This window comes from Diplotaxodon limnothrissa, linkage group LG13 (assembly GCF_057381915.1).
Source record: "Diplotaxodon limnothrissa isolate DT_005_m linkage group LG13, D_limnothrissa_male_GT1.1, whole genome shotgun sequence".
In the NCBI taxonomy this organism is placed as follows: Eukaryota; Metazoa; Chordata; class Actinopteri; order Cichliformes; family Cichlidae; genus Diplotaxodon; species Diplotaxodon limnothrissa.
The window spans coordinates 9,292,718-9,309,631 of record NC_140608.1 but is presented as its reverse complement, the minus strand read 5'-3'; the positions used below and the strand labels follow the sequence as shown (position 1 = coordinate 9,309,631).

The window sequence follows — 16,914 nt, the reverse complement described above, 5'->3', positions numbered from 1 at the left end:
AGATAAAAAAATATGATATGCATTGTCTCATAAAGAGCTATTTGAACATTTGAAAAGTGTTTGCTCTTTTCCCAGAACAGGTGGGGTTATTTTATAGTTCTTGTTCCAATGATAACACCCTCAAGACTCATGAAAATCTTACACAGATGTCCGCAGAGTTTCTCTGTTAACCTGGCTTAGTGAGTGTTATTTTAAAAGTACACTAAAAAAGAAATTTGCATTATATGGAATGAATAATGTGAGACATATGATCCATTATGATAAAAAGAAAAAGCAAGAAAATCTTAAAAGGGTTGAATGAAACTTGTTTCCTCAATTCCTCTTTGACGTCTAGGTTGAGCAAAAACTCCAAAGAACATACGTAATCAATACAGAACACAATATCCCCCCATACAAATAAATACGTGTGCAATATGGTGACTTTTCAGTGAATCACCCTGGAAAGGTGACAAACTGAAACAAGACTGTTTATCCCTCCTTTTCCCAATTCTTTATAGAAGTTGAGCTCTCCTTTTCACCCCATTCAGGATTTTCTTGCACCATTCTCCTAAAGTCATTATATAAAAGGCCACTGGGTGGTCTCCCAAACCTACTCTCAAACCTATTTATCTATATCTCAAGCGCTGTCTGTACAAAGCAGGATATGAGTCATGACAGGAGAGCCCCTGACTGACTCAATGGTACTTTGGTTAATCAGTAACTAGAGTGGTAGCACACAGCTGGCCGGGTGGGTTAAAGTAAGAGTGCAGAGGAGTCAGGACCTCACTTAGCACCTCATTCACCAGCGACAACGGCAGACCCATCTGGTAAGAGAATTTTTTTTTCTTTATTTCAGTAATTGCTTTTTGATTGTGTGGTAGTTTGAACTGTTAAAGATGAGGAGGGATTTTTTTTTTCCAGAGTGCTTTGCTGAATTAAAAACTAAATGTGTTGAAAAGCAAGAATGTTTGAAATTGAAATTAAATTGAAATTTGTTTCTGAAAATTTCTATATACAGAAAGAGATTTTATGAAAAATAGATTTTCAAGAAAACTATTCACATATCTGAACCTCATAACATAAGTCGTGAAGTAGCCCATATTTTCACCACGTCTGTAATAAGGTAAGCAGGTACACAATAGGTTAGTTGTGTATAGGAACATCGAATGCACTGGTTTTATTGATCAGGGACCAAGGCCATGTCCTGTGTTACATGTCCTAATAGATGAAAATCTAGTGTTTACTTACCGCTTCTAAGAGTTCATCAGTCCACACTTATGCATGTTCAAGTCAAAGGATAAAGTCCTATTTTTGCATAAGAGAGCACTTACCAAAGTCACTCTGCTTCACAGCTTTTTAGACTAATCCTTGAAAGAATTAATGAAAATTGTCACTTGACTTGAAAGCTGTCCAGTAAAATTGGACCTATAAAATAAATTATGCATTTATACAGCTGTGAAAGTTTGTTTTGTACTTCTATTGATTCTTTCATTCTGTGTGTTTTGGGTTTTTTTATATGGTTTTTTTAATAGACTTGTTATGTAAACACACAAATAAGTTAGTAACAACATATAAATAAGTTGTTTTATTTATTTTAAGCACACTAAGTTTGTACCTGTCGTTGCAAGATAAATTTTTATAGGATACAAAGTTTCCCATCTTATTTGGGTCAGTGAACATATGCAAATACACACACACACACACACACAAACACGTCTTCATTATCTACGCGACCTCTGTTGCCGAGGGTAATGTCTGCTCTCACTCACTGACCAGCAGGAGAGAAAGCGCACAAAGAATTCAATCAATCTCTGACATCCAGTGTTCCTGCCAGCCAATCATATACAAGCTGAAAACCAGATTGAGCCTGATTTGTGATGAAAGCTGTTGAAAAAGTCACGTAACATTCCCAGAAGACGTCAAACTCAGCGCTCTCCTAACCAGGCTGATACAGAAAATGGTCAGTTATACTTGAGGTGATTGAGGTTGAACTAACTAAATATGTGTCTCCCCCACCAACAGAGACAACTATTTTAGGGTAACTTCCAACCAAAGGTAAAATGCAGAGACTCTGGTCACCTCTTCTGGTCCTCCTACTATACTGCTGCCTCTCAGGAAGCCAAGCCAACCGAGTCTACGTTCACCCCTTCTATCTTTTTGCTGCCGAGAATGTCAGCTGTGAGTCCCTGCAGGCCCCCACGGTTAAGCCTCTGGAGACACTTCCTGTGGCTCCCCTTGACAATGAAGTCTTGACACCAGACCACAGGGATCCATCAAAAGTTGATGTACAGAGGCAAAACATCACAGAGAGGACAGCAGTTTTGGCAGTGCTATTAAATGTTCTAGGCTTGAGGATGTACCAGGCTCTCAGCAGCAAGCAGCACAGCACTAACACGCTCTTATCTCCAGTCAACACCTTTGGATCCCTGGTCACCTTCTACCTGGGAGCCTCCAAGAAGACAGCCGGTTCATTCCAGGTATTTATTTACTTTTGTTGTCACTGTTGAAGTAGAACCTGCTGAGCCTAGGCTATCTGTCTGACCATCCATCTGATTATTTGATTATGTCTTGTACTTTCACTCTACAAAGAAGTAAACAACCTCAATTCATTTCTTTCTATCCAGCTTCTACTAGGCCTGAGTAGGGATACTGATGGAAAGGACTGCGTGTCCTTAATGGATGGACACAAAGTTCTTAAGACCCTGCAGGGCATTAATTCTCTAGTGGACGATGGACCCAGAGATGAAATCACTACCCAGGTTTGGGCCTTCACTCGTCAGGATGCTCAGCTGTCCGAGGACTTTATTCAAGGCACACAGGACTTGTCAGACACGTCGTTTATCCGAGGTGTGGACTTCTCCAAACCTCAGGAAGCAGAGCAGCTGGTCAACAGCTTTGTGGAGATGACGTCAGATAGGAAGGTGAAGGACATCTTCAAAGATCTGAATGCCACCAGTAACCTTCTGTTCATCACCTCCTTCAACTTCCAAGGTCTGTCTCTGTTAAGTTGATTATACAAAGTACGTAGATTAGAATTCACAATTAAAAGTTCAAACTAGCTTTCTGCAGCCTACACCAGCTTGTCAACCCTGGTACATTATGTATGGCACTAATCTATAAATATATAACTTTTTGCAGTTCTATTAATCGTGACTCTAATTACCAGCTTTATGTGCATTGATCCAGATGCCAAACTTCACAAATAACAATGCTGATTGTACCATAGAGATATCGATGGGCCACAGTCTCAGCCTTTTCATCATGGAGCATTTCCTTTCCTCAGACTTTTGCTTAAATCTCTCACATTAAAAATGTCTTTATCGTATATAGAAAATTCGAATCTGTGTTTGGTTTCGTCTCGTCTCTTTAGGAAACTGGAAGAAAGCTTTCCAACCAGAGGAAACGACCTTGAAGGAGTTTCATGTGGATCAAACAACTACAGTAATGGCTCCACTGATGACCCACACGGGTCAGTATCACTACTTCAACGATAAGGTAAATCTTTGTATTTAAGAAACAAAGATTAATAACAAGTTGGTGGATTTAGCTTGTTAAAGTCATAGCGACCTGACTCTAATATTTTTGTTCTTTTATTTTGAAGGCGTGGCAATGCACCATTGTGAAGCTGTCTCTGAGCAAACGCTCCTACATGTTGTTGGTCTTGCCTCATGAGGGGGTTAAACTCGGTGATGTGGAGTCAAAGCTGCGCGCAGACATAATTTCTGACTGGCACCAAAACCTTCAGGAAGGGTGATTATTGAACTTTACTAGTACTAGACTTAGAATAAACTTTGACCTTGAACGGTTGTTGTTTTTTTGAACAGAAACGTAGTGCCTATATGCTGTTTTTAACTCAAAAGATCAAAATAGGAGAAAAAAAAAAGCTATGGATTTTTAGGTTCAGGTCCAATACTGTTAAAATTTAAAAAACAAAAAACAAAAACAACAACAAAACAAAAAACACACTCATTATAAACTCTGTCTCCCTCTTCCAGTCTCCTGGAGCTGTCACTCCCCAAGTTCTCTATGTCCTCTGTGACTGATTTGCGTGACCTGCTGACTACCGTGGATCCTGAAATCGAGGCCGAACTGTTCGGCTCCGAGGCAGATTTCGGCCAACTCAGCAACACCAAACCCTTCACCATAGATAAGGTCAGCCTGAGTAGTCAGCTTGTCATAATATAAAAATCACTCTCTGTATATTTATGAGACATTAATAGACCTTCATGTCTCCTCTTAGGCCATCAACAAAGTGCTGTTTGAGATGTCAGAGGAAGGAGCAGAACCTCAGGACCAGACACAGGAAGAGGGTGTCCCTCTGAAGCTGTCCATTAACAGGCCTTTCTTTTTTTCTGTTGTAGAAGGAAATTCTAACTCCATCCTTATGCTGGGCAAGATCATAAATCCTCTGGTCTAATGATATATAGTGCTTTAAGTGAACAAACCCCCCTGACATGAAAAATTTCCCACATACCAGGACTATTTCTTTACAACGTACTTTATCATCTACAGCTTTCATTTCTGCAGGAAATCTCTCATGCTGCAGACATTGTGTTTAAAATCATAGATTTGTTTTCCTTCTGAAATAATTCTCACATACAGTGCATGAGGAATTAAGTGTACTCACACGGAATAAGGATCTAACAGTGTTACTGATGGCTCTGATTTGCAGTATTTATGAAAACATGTTACTTTAAGTTGTTTTCAAGCATAATGTGAAAATCCTAATTAGTTTTTTTTGTAAAATTTATTATAGCAGAGTTCTGTACAGTATTTTTCAGCAGAGTACAGGAAGTACAGTAACCACGACTGTCTGTGATGCACGGCTAGCATGTTGTATATTGTAACTAAGAGTCTATTTTTGTTTTGTTATGATTTGGTTTTGCTGAAATAAAGCATCTGTTTCCAAATGCAAACAAAGTTCACTGGTTTTTAATCAGCATTTCAATTGACCTACTTAATCTGTGAGACTTGTGGGAAGTCATTTAAACAGGTAAGGAAAGTCCAGACTATCATATTTATTCTCATACATTCTGTGCGTAAAACGATTATAGTATTAGGAATAAGCCTCTCGTACCATCACCATACCATGTAACTAAAAGTAATGAACAGGTTGTGGATTTAATAGAAAAGCAGTTACAGAGTGAGAAAATCTACTGAAAATAATCCCAAAAATAATTTTAATGTAGATCTCAGCAAATTTGTAACTAAGATGTTATAAGGCATGGCTTAAAATAAGGTTACTGTACTAGCAATTATTTATCACCTTTTACACATAATTATATACGTTAGTTAATGAGTGAAAATAATGCACATGCATGTCAGCATTACTGAAGGCTGGCTGTGATTTATAGGGTTTGAATAACTTGCTTCAGCATTCACAAAAACAAATGTTATTCTCCCGTTTAGCTTTCCTGTGCATGTAATAATGTTGCGGTTTATTAAAGGTTCATGGTCCTGCAGCGTTATTGGTAGCACTGAGTATAAGCATGCATGCGGTGAAAACAATGACTCGTATACACTCACTACATTAGTTACACCAAGCTAGTATGTGGTTGGACCCCCTTTTAGCTTTCAGAACTGCCTAATTTCTTCATGGCATAGATTCAACAAGGTGCTATTGTGTCAAAATGGACCATGGAAATATTACTCTGAGGAATGTTTCCATTGTCCATACTGGTGCAGATTTGTCTCGGAATTTCTGAACATCCCATTCCACCATTCAAAGGTGCTCTGTTAAGACTGAGCGATTGAGATCTGGTGACTGTGGAGGCCATTTGAGTTTAGTGTTTTCATGTTCATGAAACCATTTTCTATTTCATTTTGCAAATGTGATTTTTTTCAGCAGAAAATGAGACTCATTAGACCAGAGAATGCTTTTCCAGTATATCATTGTCCAGTTTTGTGAGCCTATGTGAATTTTAGCATCAGTTTTCTGTTCTTAGCTCACGGAAGTGAGACTTCAGGTGGTCACCTCCTTCAAGATTGAACATGTTGTGCATTCAGAGATGCTCTTCTGCTCATCTTGGTTGCAACGAGTGACTATTTGAATTACTCTTGCCTTCCTGTCTGGGCATTCTCCTCTGATCTCTGGGATCATTTTCACCCAGAGACCTGCCACTCACTGGATACTTCCTCTTTTTTGGAACATTTTTTTCTATAAACTCTCAAAATGGCTATGTGGGGAAAATCCCAATAGATCAGCAGTTTTTGAAATCACTTTTGTTCTCATTCGCATGCTTGGTTTGAACCTCAGCAGGTTAACTGCATTTTGATTGGCTGATTAGATATTTGCATGAATGAGCAGTTGAACAGGTTTACCTAATAAAGTGGCCATTAAGTATAACTTGCTAATGTGTCTTTGTAATAAAACCACACACAGTATAACATTCTGTACAAAGTTCTTCATTACCTTCATGTTAAACATATTATATTATACAACTGTTTTGCACACGTGACAAATTAACAGACTTCTCTTAGATTAATCCATCACCAAATAATGATCAATGTACTCCCTTTGTAACTTATTTTGAGCCTCTTGCTATGCAACTTTCTGGCCCAGTGAAAGTACAATACAGTAGTTACATAAAATTACATAATCATAGTACCATCCAGTCCCTTTTCTCCATTTTGCCTACACCAGAACTGCTGATGCTCCAGCAGTAGTTTCTATGCTGTGTCAGCCAACAATTTACAGCCTAGTTCCAAAGTTTACATTGAACTAAGTGATTTGGTACAAATGTTTGAAAATGATTCCAGTAGCGTTAATTCTTCCCATTATTTTCCACCTCTTACCAGCCCATGACTCGGACAAGTTTTATCCTCCACAAGTCTCAAGGAAATGTGAAGATGTGAAGTGCTGCATATCAGTGTTTCAGTCATTGCAGAGTCTGTTTTATTGGTTTTGTTCAGCAAGCTCTCTGGCTTCCTTCACAAGATCCATCAGAGTGGAGAACATAGAGATGTCAGTTGGCTGAAGACCCATCTTCTGAATCTGAGGCACACAACAGTATAAAGTTATGACATGAGTTTCTAAAAACATATTTTTGTTGACTGATAAATGTGCACTGCTTGTCACATGTTCATATATGTGTCTTCATACTTGGACTACATGTGGTTGTGCACTCATGGAATAGCACCCACCTGTTCCCCCAAGTATTCCACATCTAGTGCCAGCTGAAGACGAATCTTGCCATCATCTGTTAGTCCACCATTTGCTCCTGTTGTTGTAGTCGCGGCTGCACCCTTCCTGGCTTGTTTCAAGCGTTTCAAACTCTCTTCCATCTTTCTGACTGAGCTCAGCACCTCTGAGATGGTCTCATAGTACCTGAACACAACACGAGATGGGAAAGCAGAAACAAATTTAATTCGCTGGCTGAGGCTGGAAAAATCTTTATAAAATGTAAACAATCCAGCTTTTAGAAAGAAATATTCTCCCTGTTGCAATAAAGAAACATTATTGTAACATCATCACAGGCCATATTTCTAAGTCATCAAATCTATTATTGTATCAGGGTTTAGTGGTGGATATGTGTAATGCTTACTTCTGTGTGCACTCAGACAGTGAAACTCGCAGCCACTCTTGTGCTGTGTGAGGGGTGACCAGCCCTGTCGAATCAGTCAGTAACTGATGTAACGGGCGTAAGGCATTATCCATGTACGCTGATGCACGCACCGGTATATCCTACATGGAGAGGAGGTACAAAGTATGATATTATATACTATAAATCAATATACAAGCTTTATATTAAGCATTTTAATACTGTTTTGACCAAATGTAAAAAATAAATTAATATAAACTGAATTATTTTTCTTGGCCTCTTATTGTGAACCACTTGCTTTGTTGTGCGAGTATTGCAGTGTAAGTTGGTACATAGTTACAAGTATAGTGGATCAAATATCAGACAAAAAAACAACCAGTCACAGGTGCAACATGTCTAAAAACCTTTAATTAGAGATATTTAATGAGTTTCTTTTTAATATATTTTAACCAACTCAGATTAGCATTGTTTTGCCTTATATATTGACCGAGTTTACAAAGTGGAACTCATTTTGCAATGATTTGGATCACATTGATTATAAAGACTTGGCAGATATTGTTCTGATATTCACTCTACAATTATCAATCACTAATAATAAAGGAGTCTGCCAACATTGCCACAGAAATGACTGATTAATCAGAATAACAGACTATTTCAGATGTATGTAGTTATGCAAAGTCCAGCAGCACTGCAGTGATGTGCTGAAAGGGCTTGCAGCAAATTACCATGCAAGTTGGTGAATGAATGCAAGAACACACATGTTCAATAGAAAAATAAAGTCAAAGCATTTAAAAGTCCAGTAAATTTCTCTTGCTTTTTTTTTTTGATGAAACTGCAATTTACAACAAAATCATAATGAAACTTTATGCTCAGTGACTACACGACTTTACACACAATCAATAAATCAAATCAGCCCCATACTGAAGCGTTATTCATTTCAATAAAAGCCTTCTGGGATTTGAATATCAAACAGAAAATCTACCCATGGTTGTTAATTCAGCTTAATTTTGAGTTGAATATGTTGTGCATTTCCAAGATAAGATTTTGAATTTTACATATGGTGTTTCCTGCATAAACAACCATTTGAACGCAACGGCATCTAAGATATGATATGTGAGAGTGCACCTTATGAAAACATTGGATAAAGACATTTGTATACATAATTGCAACTTCTCTTACTTTATTAGTTCTGCGGTAGAGTCGTGGAACCTCTGAGGCACTCTTCAGGAATCGACAGCTGCGTTCGGTCAGATGCTGGGTCATCCTAGTGTTCAGAGAGGGAATGCTGCTTGACAGGGAAGCCTTGGAGTCTGCTAGAGCATCTGACATAGAGGAGAGCACTCGTTAATGCACATACAGTCAACTTGAGCTAACATCAGGAAGTGGAAAAACCTGAGATTTAAGAAATGATAGGAAATACTGCATAAGAAGTGAACCTAAACTGTAAGTCACCTTCCACAAGAGAAAAGTTTTTGAATCCAATGGCTTCAAACCGCTTTCTGACCATCTCTGACAACTCTGGGATCTAAAGAAAGACAAGCCAATTGTGAGATGAAAAAAAGGAAACTAAAGAGGAAAATCCTTTAAGAAACTGCAAATCAGGCTAAACAGTAATATATTAAATGTAAACAAGTTGGAACTACACAGATAAAAATGTAATTAGTTTGTTTGTGAGCACCTGCTCCTGCAGTTTTTGGATGTCTGCTGCAATGTAAACCAGCTGTTTGGTGGACAGGGAGGCAGGACTCCCACTCTCACTGCCGCCTTCCTCCAGTGATGTTCTGCTAGATGTAGAAGAAGCTGAGCTCGGCAGAGGCCTGGTTGGCTCCTTAGTCACCTCAGAGGGCGGAGACTTAGTCAGCACCTGCACAAGACAACAATCAAGATGAGAAACAGGTTATAACAACTGGCTTTTAATTTGGCTTCTTTGGCATTTTTTTTAAATCTCATAAATAAATAAAATAATCAATAAATAAATAATCACATAAATAAATAATCATTCATATATTTTAAGTTTACCTCATCAAGAAACTTGGCATATCTTGAGTACAGCTGCAGCGTAAGCTTCCAGAAGCGATGTGCCAGAGGTGACAGATAGACATTGTCTGACCAACATCTCACTAAGCAGGACCACACCACCTCAGATACCTGCAGGTGGTATGCACTGCCAGCTGAACGTAAGCAGATACATAGTTACTCTAAGTACTGTATAAGGAACAGATAAAATTCAAATACAATTTAAAAAAATACAATAAATCCACCTGGTGCTGCCACCAATCCATCACTAATAGCATTCTCTAGACGTCCTGCAATTTCCTTGTATCTGGAAAAACAAAATTAGCAACACAGAGAGGGAAGGAAGAAGACAATCAATCTGTTATCAGCTTCTTTCTTGCATCAGCTCTGATGTGTACGTGCTCATAGCGTGAAACAACAACACGTGTAATGGAAACTTTCAACTTTCCAGAAAAGGTTAACCGTGGTGGTTGTGAAATAAAGACATGAACCCTAATCTTTCTCTTGACGTGCAATGATGAATGTGTGTGTGTATTTGTGTTGTATGCTTTACAGTGTGCGAGTCTGTGGGGGTGGGAAGAGGTTGAAAAACAACTTCTCTATTTTTCCACAGAGATCAATCACCTTTCAGCCAAGGTCCAGCAGCATGTTTATGGACTATGTTTAGTAACTTCCTGACCATTTGCCAACTTGTATTATCCCCCAAAATTGCTGACAGGTTGCCATTTTAATCCAAACATTTCTCTTAAGTTCTTGAAGAAAGACTCAATTTTTTTTCAAAAGTACATGCTGTACACATCTTTATTTATATAATATCAATATTGTTAGAAAAATGTATAACTAAAAGTTGTGTATGATTTTTATTCTACATTAAAAAAAAATGTTACTTCAACCAATTCCCTAAAGTTTTTGGATTTTCAGCTTATGGGTAACAAACATACAATATACAAACATACTTAAAGTAACACTGTGAACATGACTGAACAGTTAAGGCCCTTTATGTTTATAAAAATGACAAACTTCTTCTGGAAAATAGACACAGAGTGTTTGAGTGTATTATGGTAATACTCACCGTAACTGAAAGTAGACAGGCAGGTTCCATTTGTTCTGGAAGCTTGTATATGAAGGGTGTATTCTCAGTCTCTTCACACTGGCCTGTGAGCTACACTGTCGTTCAAACCTCTGCACAAACTCCATAGTTACACTGTAACGCTAAAAAGATGATAAAACGAAAAGGAAACGCAAGAAAAAATTATACAATCAAACCTTGCATTATGTGACCATACACATGCATACACAGTCTAATTGTGTCACTGCAGCTTTACCTCGTAGAATATGTCGGGGTTTCCAGGGTTAAAGATGTAGGCCAACCTTTCCTCTATGCCTTTGACCATCTCTGGCCAAACAGAGTTCACCAGGAAATCATAACCTGGCACTATGTCAGCTCTGTCACTGAGAATAAAGGGTACATTTAAAATATGCTTTGAAACTTTATTCAGTAGTCACTATTATAGCCACTGACTTACTTTGTGTTCGTAATACTAGTAGAAATTATCAGTTTTGTACAAAAATTGAAAGCCACTACTCAGTGAAACTATTAGAATATATTGTTTTTTGGCTTTTCAAAATTGTTCTCCCAAATTTTCAGAATTAGGACAAAAATATCCTATTTGACACAAATCTTAAACTTTAAATTTATCCCAAAATGTCCTTTTATTTGTCCCCAAGCATATGGCCAAGAAATGACATCACTTAACTAAAAAAAATAGCTACCAAAATGGTGTAAAGATAATCACATAACCTGGTTCATATATTAAATGCAGTGACACTGAATGTGCTTTGGATGAATACGCCCGTAACATTAATACCTGGATATGGCTCCTCCAGTCACCTCTCTGAGCAGTCTACAGTGGTGTGGAACAAACTCCAAAAGTCTAGAGTACATCATCTGAAGACCACTTGGACTGGACTTTACCACTTCTTCAACTATCACCTAAAGAAAGAACATGACAGGGGATTAAATTAATTTTGTATCTCTTTTTCAGTATTTCATCGAAATCTGTCTTTTTAAAAAGTCAGAATTTTCTCTGCCATATTTATTATAAACTAATAATGCTCCCATTCATGTTAGATAATATCTAAAACATATTTACGCAAAAAGCTGAGGTATGTGTGTCATATTTACCTGGTCCATATATGGTTTGACGAGCACCTGTCCTACCAGGGCCTCAGCATCTCGAGTCTTGTCTACGGTGGCGTAAGTCCTCAAGCAGTGACGTACCATGTCCACATTCGATGTCTGCAAGCCCTCAATCAGCAGACCCTCCAGAGACTGCTGCAGCATAGACGTGATCCCTGCAATACGCTGGCAGAAGACATTCCCACTTGGTGCGGTTCGTTTTGTGCAGGTGTGAACACAGTAGTCATACTCAGGTGCAGACATAACAACCCCCCCCCCCCCCAAAAAAAAAAAAAAAACACTGAGACCCTTTGAAAAGAGTTAGTCTCAGTATGTTCCAAACAAACCCCAGTGCAGTTTGTTTTGGGGGTAAATGTGATCTAACCCCGATCCAGACCAACTACTAGGTGTGTGCTACAAGTTTGAGCTAAAGAATGAACAGATAGCCACGCATGCTTTGTATTCTTGATGTGGAAAGTTACTATAGATGTGCAAACCTCTGCACGAGCTAGCAACTAGCTGTGAAATGAATGTAAATTTTCCATTTTCTCACACAACACTTTCTTCCTGTCTTTACTTTTATGCTCCCACCCCAGACACATCTGGCCAATGAGCAGACTGAACTTTTTCACATGAGTTGTAGTGACACATTTGGGAGTTCACTTTGATTTTTCTCTGTGGGAACATATCCAAACCACAGAATAAAGCTACATGTTTACAAACTCATCAACTGATTCAGACCAGAGTAAATGAATTATAGGTCCGCAAACACCCTAAGTGATTGGTTCATTAATACTTACAGGTCTGACTTTGTCCAGCAGGGGCATGCCTTTGCTCTGTACAGCGTGGAACTGCAGCTGGTTGAACTCTGTTGCAATCCTTTCTAGGATCTGTCCTGCTAACAAGGGGCTGTGAATAAAGAAAAATAAAAACCCTCACAATAAAAAAAATAATAATAAAAAAAGAGGATCTATGGAAAATGGTCTGACTCGCAAGATAGCATTATGTCCCTGCAAAGACCAAGCTCAACAAAACATAACTCCTGATGTGATGCCTGGGATCTGGTTTGAATTTTTCTTAATCATTTCAGATATAATTTAACAATCTACCAAGTAATACACAGATTGACTAGATTAGCATGTCAGCTCTCTACCTGCTGATCTCCAGAGAGCTGGATTCCTTGGAACTCTGTGAGTGAAGGATTTTCTCAATCTTCTCCACTGATCGTACAACCTGAATCAGCCTCATCACACACACCTGATTGATGGTGACAATGAAAGGGAGAACTGAGCTTGCTATGGGCTTAACATAAAATTAACACAAAATACAGTTTGGTCAAAGCATAAAGTCTGACCGTAAAAAGAGGAGCCAAACCTTTTTTTTCTGCAGGTCCTCGTGCTTCAACAGCTGGTTATCTATCGCCTGTATCACCTCACTAACACAGGACCGCAGACTCTGCAACAAATAGCAACCAGAGAAAAGTACTCAGTGGCAGGAAGTAATTACAGTCGGAAGTATATTTATTCAGAGAAGAACGTACCATAACCTCCTCACGTAACTGTCCTAATGGCACAGAAAGCTGATTGAGTGCTTTGTCCATCCCAACCTAAGATGAAGGAGCAGATGTCAGATTAGGCCCAGGCTTTATTTAAGAATATTAAAACTGTAGGATTTGTTTAACTGTTCAGAAGCATATTAACAGACCAAATACTAGATTCATAACTGTTAATAACAGTAAGTCACAGATATTTTGCGGAATACATTGCTCTGGAAAAAAAAAAAAAAAAAAAAAAGTGGAAAAGATGGAAATTCCTGTTATGATTTCTTGCCACAAGCTGACAATTTATAGTCAAACTTTGTCCAAAACAAATTTGTGATTCAGCATGGGAAAAGCCAGCGAAGGACACAAGAGCCCCAGCTGCACTCAAAAATGGCCAAATGCAATCAAGAACAACCAATATTTGTAATGTTTATTATTATAATCTTAAACTCTGCAAAGATCTCCCAAAACTATCCAAATAATAATTCTTACTGAACAGTAACAATTATTTTTTACTGAACAGTAACAATTATTTTTTACTGAACAGTAACAATTATTTGGGTGCAAAAACTGCAAATAAACAGTGCACTGGCCTTATCTGGTAAACCTCTCAACTATAAGTGGAAAACCCCATGTTTGGCTCTGCCAAAATTTGCCAACTTTGTGACGCAGCAGACTTTTGCGCACTTAGCCTGTGACGATAACGCTGTGTGGACTGTGACTGATCAATGGTGGCTTGAATACCTTTTGGCATTTTTAAACCACAAGTGTAATAATTTATGAACATACTACAAATGAGTATTCATCTTTCTGGATAAGTTCTGCACCACAGAAATTCAAAGGATGGATACAGTTTGACATTTTCCAGTTAAAAATAATCATTAAAAGATACACCAAGAAAGATTTGTTTTACAGTTTCATCTCAAAGTTTTGAAGTCTAGTAAGCATGAAAAGTTAAAAACTTGAATGCAAGTTCAATAAGTAAGATCCGTAATCACTCATCTGCCTGCTTTCTTGGGTGTTCAGGCTGATACGCTGTCAAACTCAGTACAGCCATCATTACTTTAATCCAATCATTTTCTTGCCTGCTATCTCCACACCAATCAGTCCCCATTCAATGTGCTTTAAACCTCACTGCTCTTCTATCTTTCTGCCTTTCAGGCAGCCGCCTTCTCCCCATTGCCATCTCACACTGATCACTTACAGCCCAATCCAAGCCTCCATCTTCATCTTCTCCTCTAGTTAGGGTCCTGTACACTGCTAGGATTTTGTTCTGCTATGATGGGCTAGAGTCTAAACGCCAATTCAATTCTCTTTCTTACTAAATCATTGTTCCCAACGGCCTCTCCTTATTGAAACAGAAAAGTATGAAGTGCTCACATTTTCGAAGTTGAACCAGCAAAGGTTTGCTTGATTAGTTCTACAGATTTGGCCATTTTTCCCATCACTTAATTTACAAATTAAATCATTGAGTAGATCTAATAACTGACAAGACATACATTCTGTTTATTTACATAAATAAAACAATACCTACCAATAATAATGACTGATTTATTAGCTACATTTCATCAAGGCAGTTTACAATTATGTTAAATTTTAAATTACACCAAGGGACATCCTCCTGTTGGCTACTGTTTCTAAACTTTACACATTTAAAATTACAGTTACTGCCATTAGATAACATGAATAACAACTGACCAGGTTGGTAGAGAGGTTAACAAAGTCTGCATAGTCCTTGTTGATGAGCTCCACCATGGCTGTTTTCAACAGCTTGTAGTAGAGCTCCAGGTCCTCTCTCAGTTCTTCCAGCTGGACCTGTTTCCGACACTCAGCCACAAACTGGTCAACGTCAAAGTCATCCTGCAGACACAAAGGGAAGAAGGCAGCATGCATTCAACGACACATTAACTCTGGTCACTTTGATAGGTACATCTTGGCCCTCCTTTTGGTTTGAGAACTGCCTTAATTGACTGGTGATAGACTGAACATAGATTCGGAAAGATCGGTGCCTTTCCTGTTCTTGCTATGCCACTCATTTCAAGAACAGGAAAGGCACCGGTGTGTGTGGTGCATTCAGAGATGCTCTTCTGCATAGTTTGGTTGTAACATCTGGTTATTTTAGTTACTTTTGCAGCTCTATCAGCCATTCTCCTGTGACATCGACGAGGAATTTTCACCCAGAGATCAGCTGTTCACTGCATATTTTCTCTATTTTTACACCATTCTCTCTGAACCGTATAGAGGGTCGTGTAGGGAAATGCCACGTTTAAAGCCACTTTGATCAGTCTCATCCCTCCTTTTGATGGTCGGTTTGAACTTCAACAAGCCAAGTCTAAACCTCGTCCACACGAGCAAACGCTTTGGATTACTGCCATGTGATTGGCTAATTACATATTTACATTTCTGAGTTAACAAGCACTTGGACAGGTGTACCTAACAAAGTGTCAGGTAAGTGCTCAAACTGCAATCCTCAGGCGTCGACTGTTTCACGCAGAAACGCCTGCATGTTGCCTGTTATTTAAGGTTACTCTGCTGGCTCGGTAAAAACATTCATATCTACTGACTGGTAAACCTTTACTGACACAGGAGCATCAGAATGAACGTCCACTATCGACATTTAGCTAGCCTAATGCTAGCTAGTTTGACAACGTAACGCTTTAACCAGCATTTACACACTCTTACCTTCATAAAAACATCCTTATCGAAGCACAGAGAATCCGGTCCCTTTGGTAGATTCATTTTTATAAGAAAACACAACTTGAAGCTACAGTCAAAGAAATGACGACCAGCCTTGAGCTAGCTGCAGTCAAGCTTCCGCAAACATGGCAAGCGCACCGACGAAGAAGACAATGATTAAGATAATACTCCTGCGCCCCCTAGAGGCCCCATGCAATGTGACCACAGTGCATTGAGACCGCAGGGGTCGCTGTTGAATATAACCTAAATATTTTAATATTTAAATAAATAAAATGGTTTGTTACTAATAATTTTGGATTTCAGAGTAGTCACATAAAATTGCTCAAAACTTTTAGGTGCTCAATTTTTTATTTCCAAATGCCATTTTGTTAATTTGCAGTATATAGAAAAAAAATAATTAAAACTAAATCCGCATTCACTGTGACAGTCCTTTCCAACATCAACAGCGTTTCTCTTTTCTTTGCAGTAGATATGAAAAGAAAAATCGATTTTAATCCATATATTGAGGTCTTGTTTAATTAATAATTCGCGATGGCCAAAATATGAGTCTGTTTTCGCTAAAAATGCTTCTAAATATCAAAATTAATTAATAAATAATAGTTGTAATTTTATTATATCTATAATCTAATAAAATAATTTTGAATTTTAATTTTCCTCGTTGTCATTTTCTGCGTCCATCATTATTATTCTAGCACTGTATTATCGTTAGTCATCATAATCTTCCTTCACCTCAGCTTTAGCAGCTGCCATCAGCCGCACCGCTCCTGTCCGAGTTTGCTTTAGAAAGTGAAATCTTATTGGCTGGCGGTGCAGCGCTACGGCGTCAGGTGATTCAGTGCCAGCCACTACTCTCGCTATTCCTCGGAGTGGATAAATAACTCGCTGGTCTCTCAACCCGGATGCTGAGCCAAAACTATTGATGATTTTGCCCAGTGAGCAGCGCTGTGGGCAGAGCAAGGGGG

General features: G+C 38.5%; 2 protein-coding genes across 2 annotated transcripts; one reads left to right on the top strand and one right to left on the bottom strand.

Moving 5' to 3' along the window:
* Window positions 1-731: 731 nt before the first annotated feature.
* agt (angiotensinogen) lies at window positions 732-4,883 on the top strand. Its single transcript, XM_085369132.1, has 7 exons — window positions 732-806; window positions 2,002-2,456; window positions 2,604-2,970; window positions 3,350-3,474; window positions 3,581-3,729; window positions 3,975-4,131; window positions 4,220-4,883. Exons 2-7 carry the CDS (start codon window positions 2,040-2,042, stop codon window positions 4,394-4,396), a joined length of 1,392 nt encoding a protein of 463 aa, XP_085225258.1. The 5' UTR covers window positions 732-806; window positions 2,002-2,039; the 3' UTR covers window positions 4,397-4,883.
* Window positions 4,884-6,426: 1,543 nt separating this feature from the next.
* Window positions 6,427-16,076, bottom strand: cog2 (component of oligomeric golgi complex 2). Its single transcript, XM_085369131.1, has 18 exons — window positions 15,938-16,076; window positions 14,954-15,115; window positions 13,256-13,321; window positions 13,090-13,170; window positions 12,869-12,972; window positions 12,516-12,624; window positions 11,722-11,901; window positions 11,405-11,529; window positions 10,862-10,988; window positions 10,609-10,748; window positions 9,782-9,843; window positions 9,540-9,691; window positions 9,199-9,384; window positions 8,973-9,045; window positions 8,700-8,842; window positions 7,524-7,663; window positions 7,123-7,306; window positions 6,427-6,973 (listed from the first exon to the last, which is right to left on the bottom strand). The coding sequence occupies exons 1-18, from the start codon at window positions 15,992-15,994 to the stop codon at window positions 6,875-6,877; spliced, it is 2,190 nt and encodes a 729-aa protein (XP_085225257.1). The 5' UTR covers window positions 15,995-16,076; the 3' UTR covers window positions 6,427-6,874.
* Between the last annotated feature and the right edge of the window lie 838 nt (window positions 16,077-16,914).

Bases quoted from the DNA above. Each gene is read 5' to 3' on its own strand.
- agt (XM_085369132.1), top strand. From the start codon at position 2,040: ATGCAGAGACTCTGGTCACCTCTTCTGGTCCTCCTACTATACTGCTGC. The intron at 2,457-2,603 runs GTATTTATTTAC...CTTTCTATCCAG, and splicing joins AGACAGCCGGTTCATTCCAG to CTTCTACTAGGCCTGAGTAG. The intron at 3,475-3,580 runs GTAAATCTTTGT...TTTATTTTGAAG, and splicing joins ATCACTACTTCAACGATAAG to GCGTGGCAATGCACCATTGT.
- cog2 (XM_085369131.1), bottom strand. From the start codon at position 15,994: ATGAATCTACCAAAGGGACCGGATTCTCTGTGCTTCGATAAGGATGTT. The intron at 13,171-13,255 runs GTACGTTCTTCT...TATTTGTTGCAG, and splicing joins AGTTACGTGAGGAGGTTATG to AGTCTGCGGTCCTGTGTTAG. The intron at 10,989-11,404 runs GTATTAATGTTA...CTTTATTCTCAG, and splicing joins ACTGGAGGAGCCATATCCAG to TGACAGAGCTGACATAGTGC.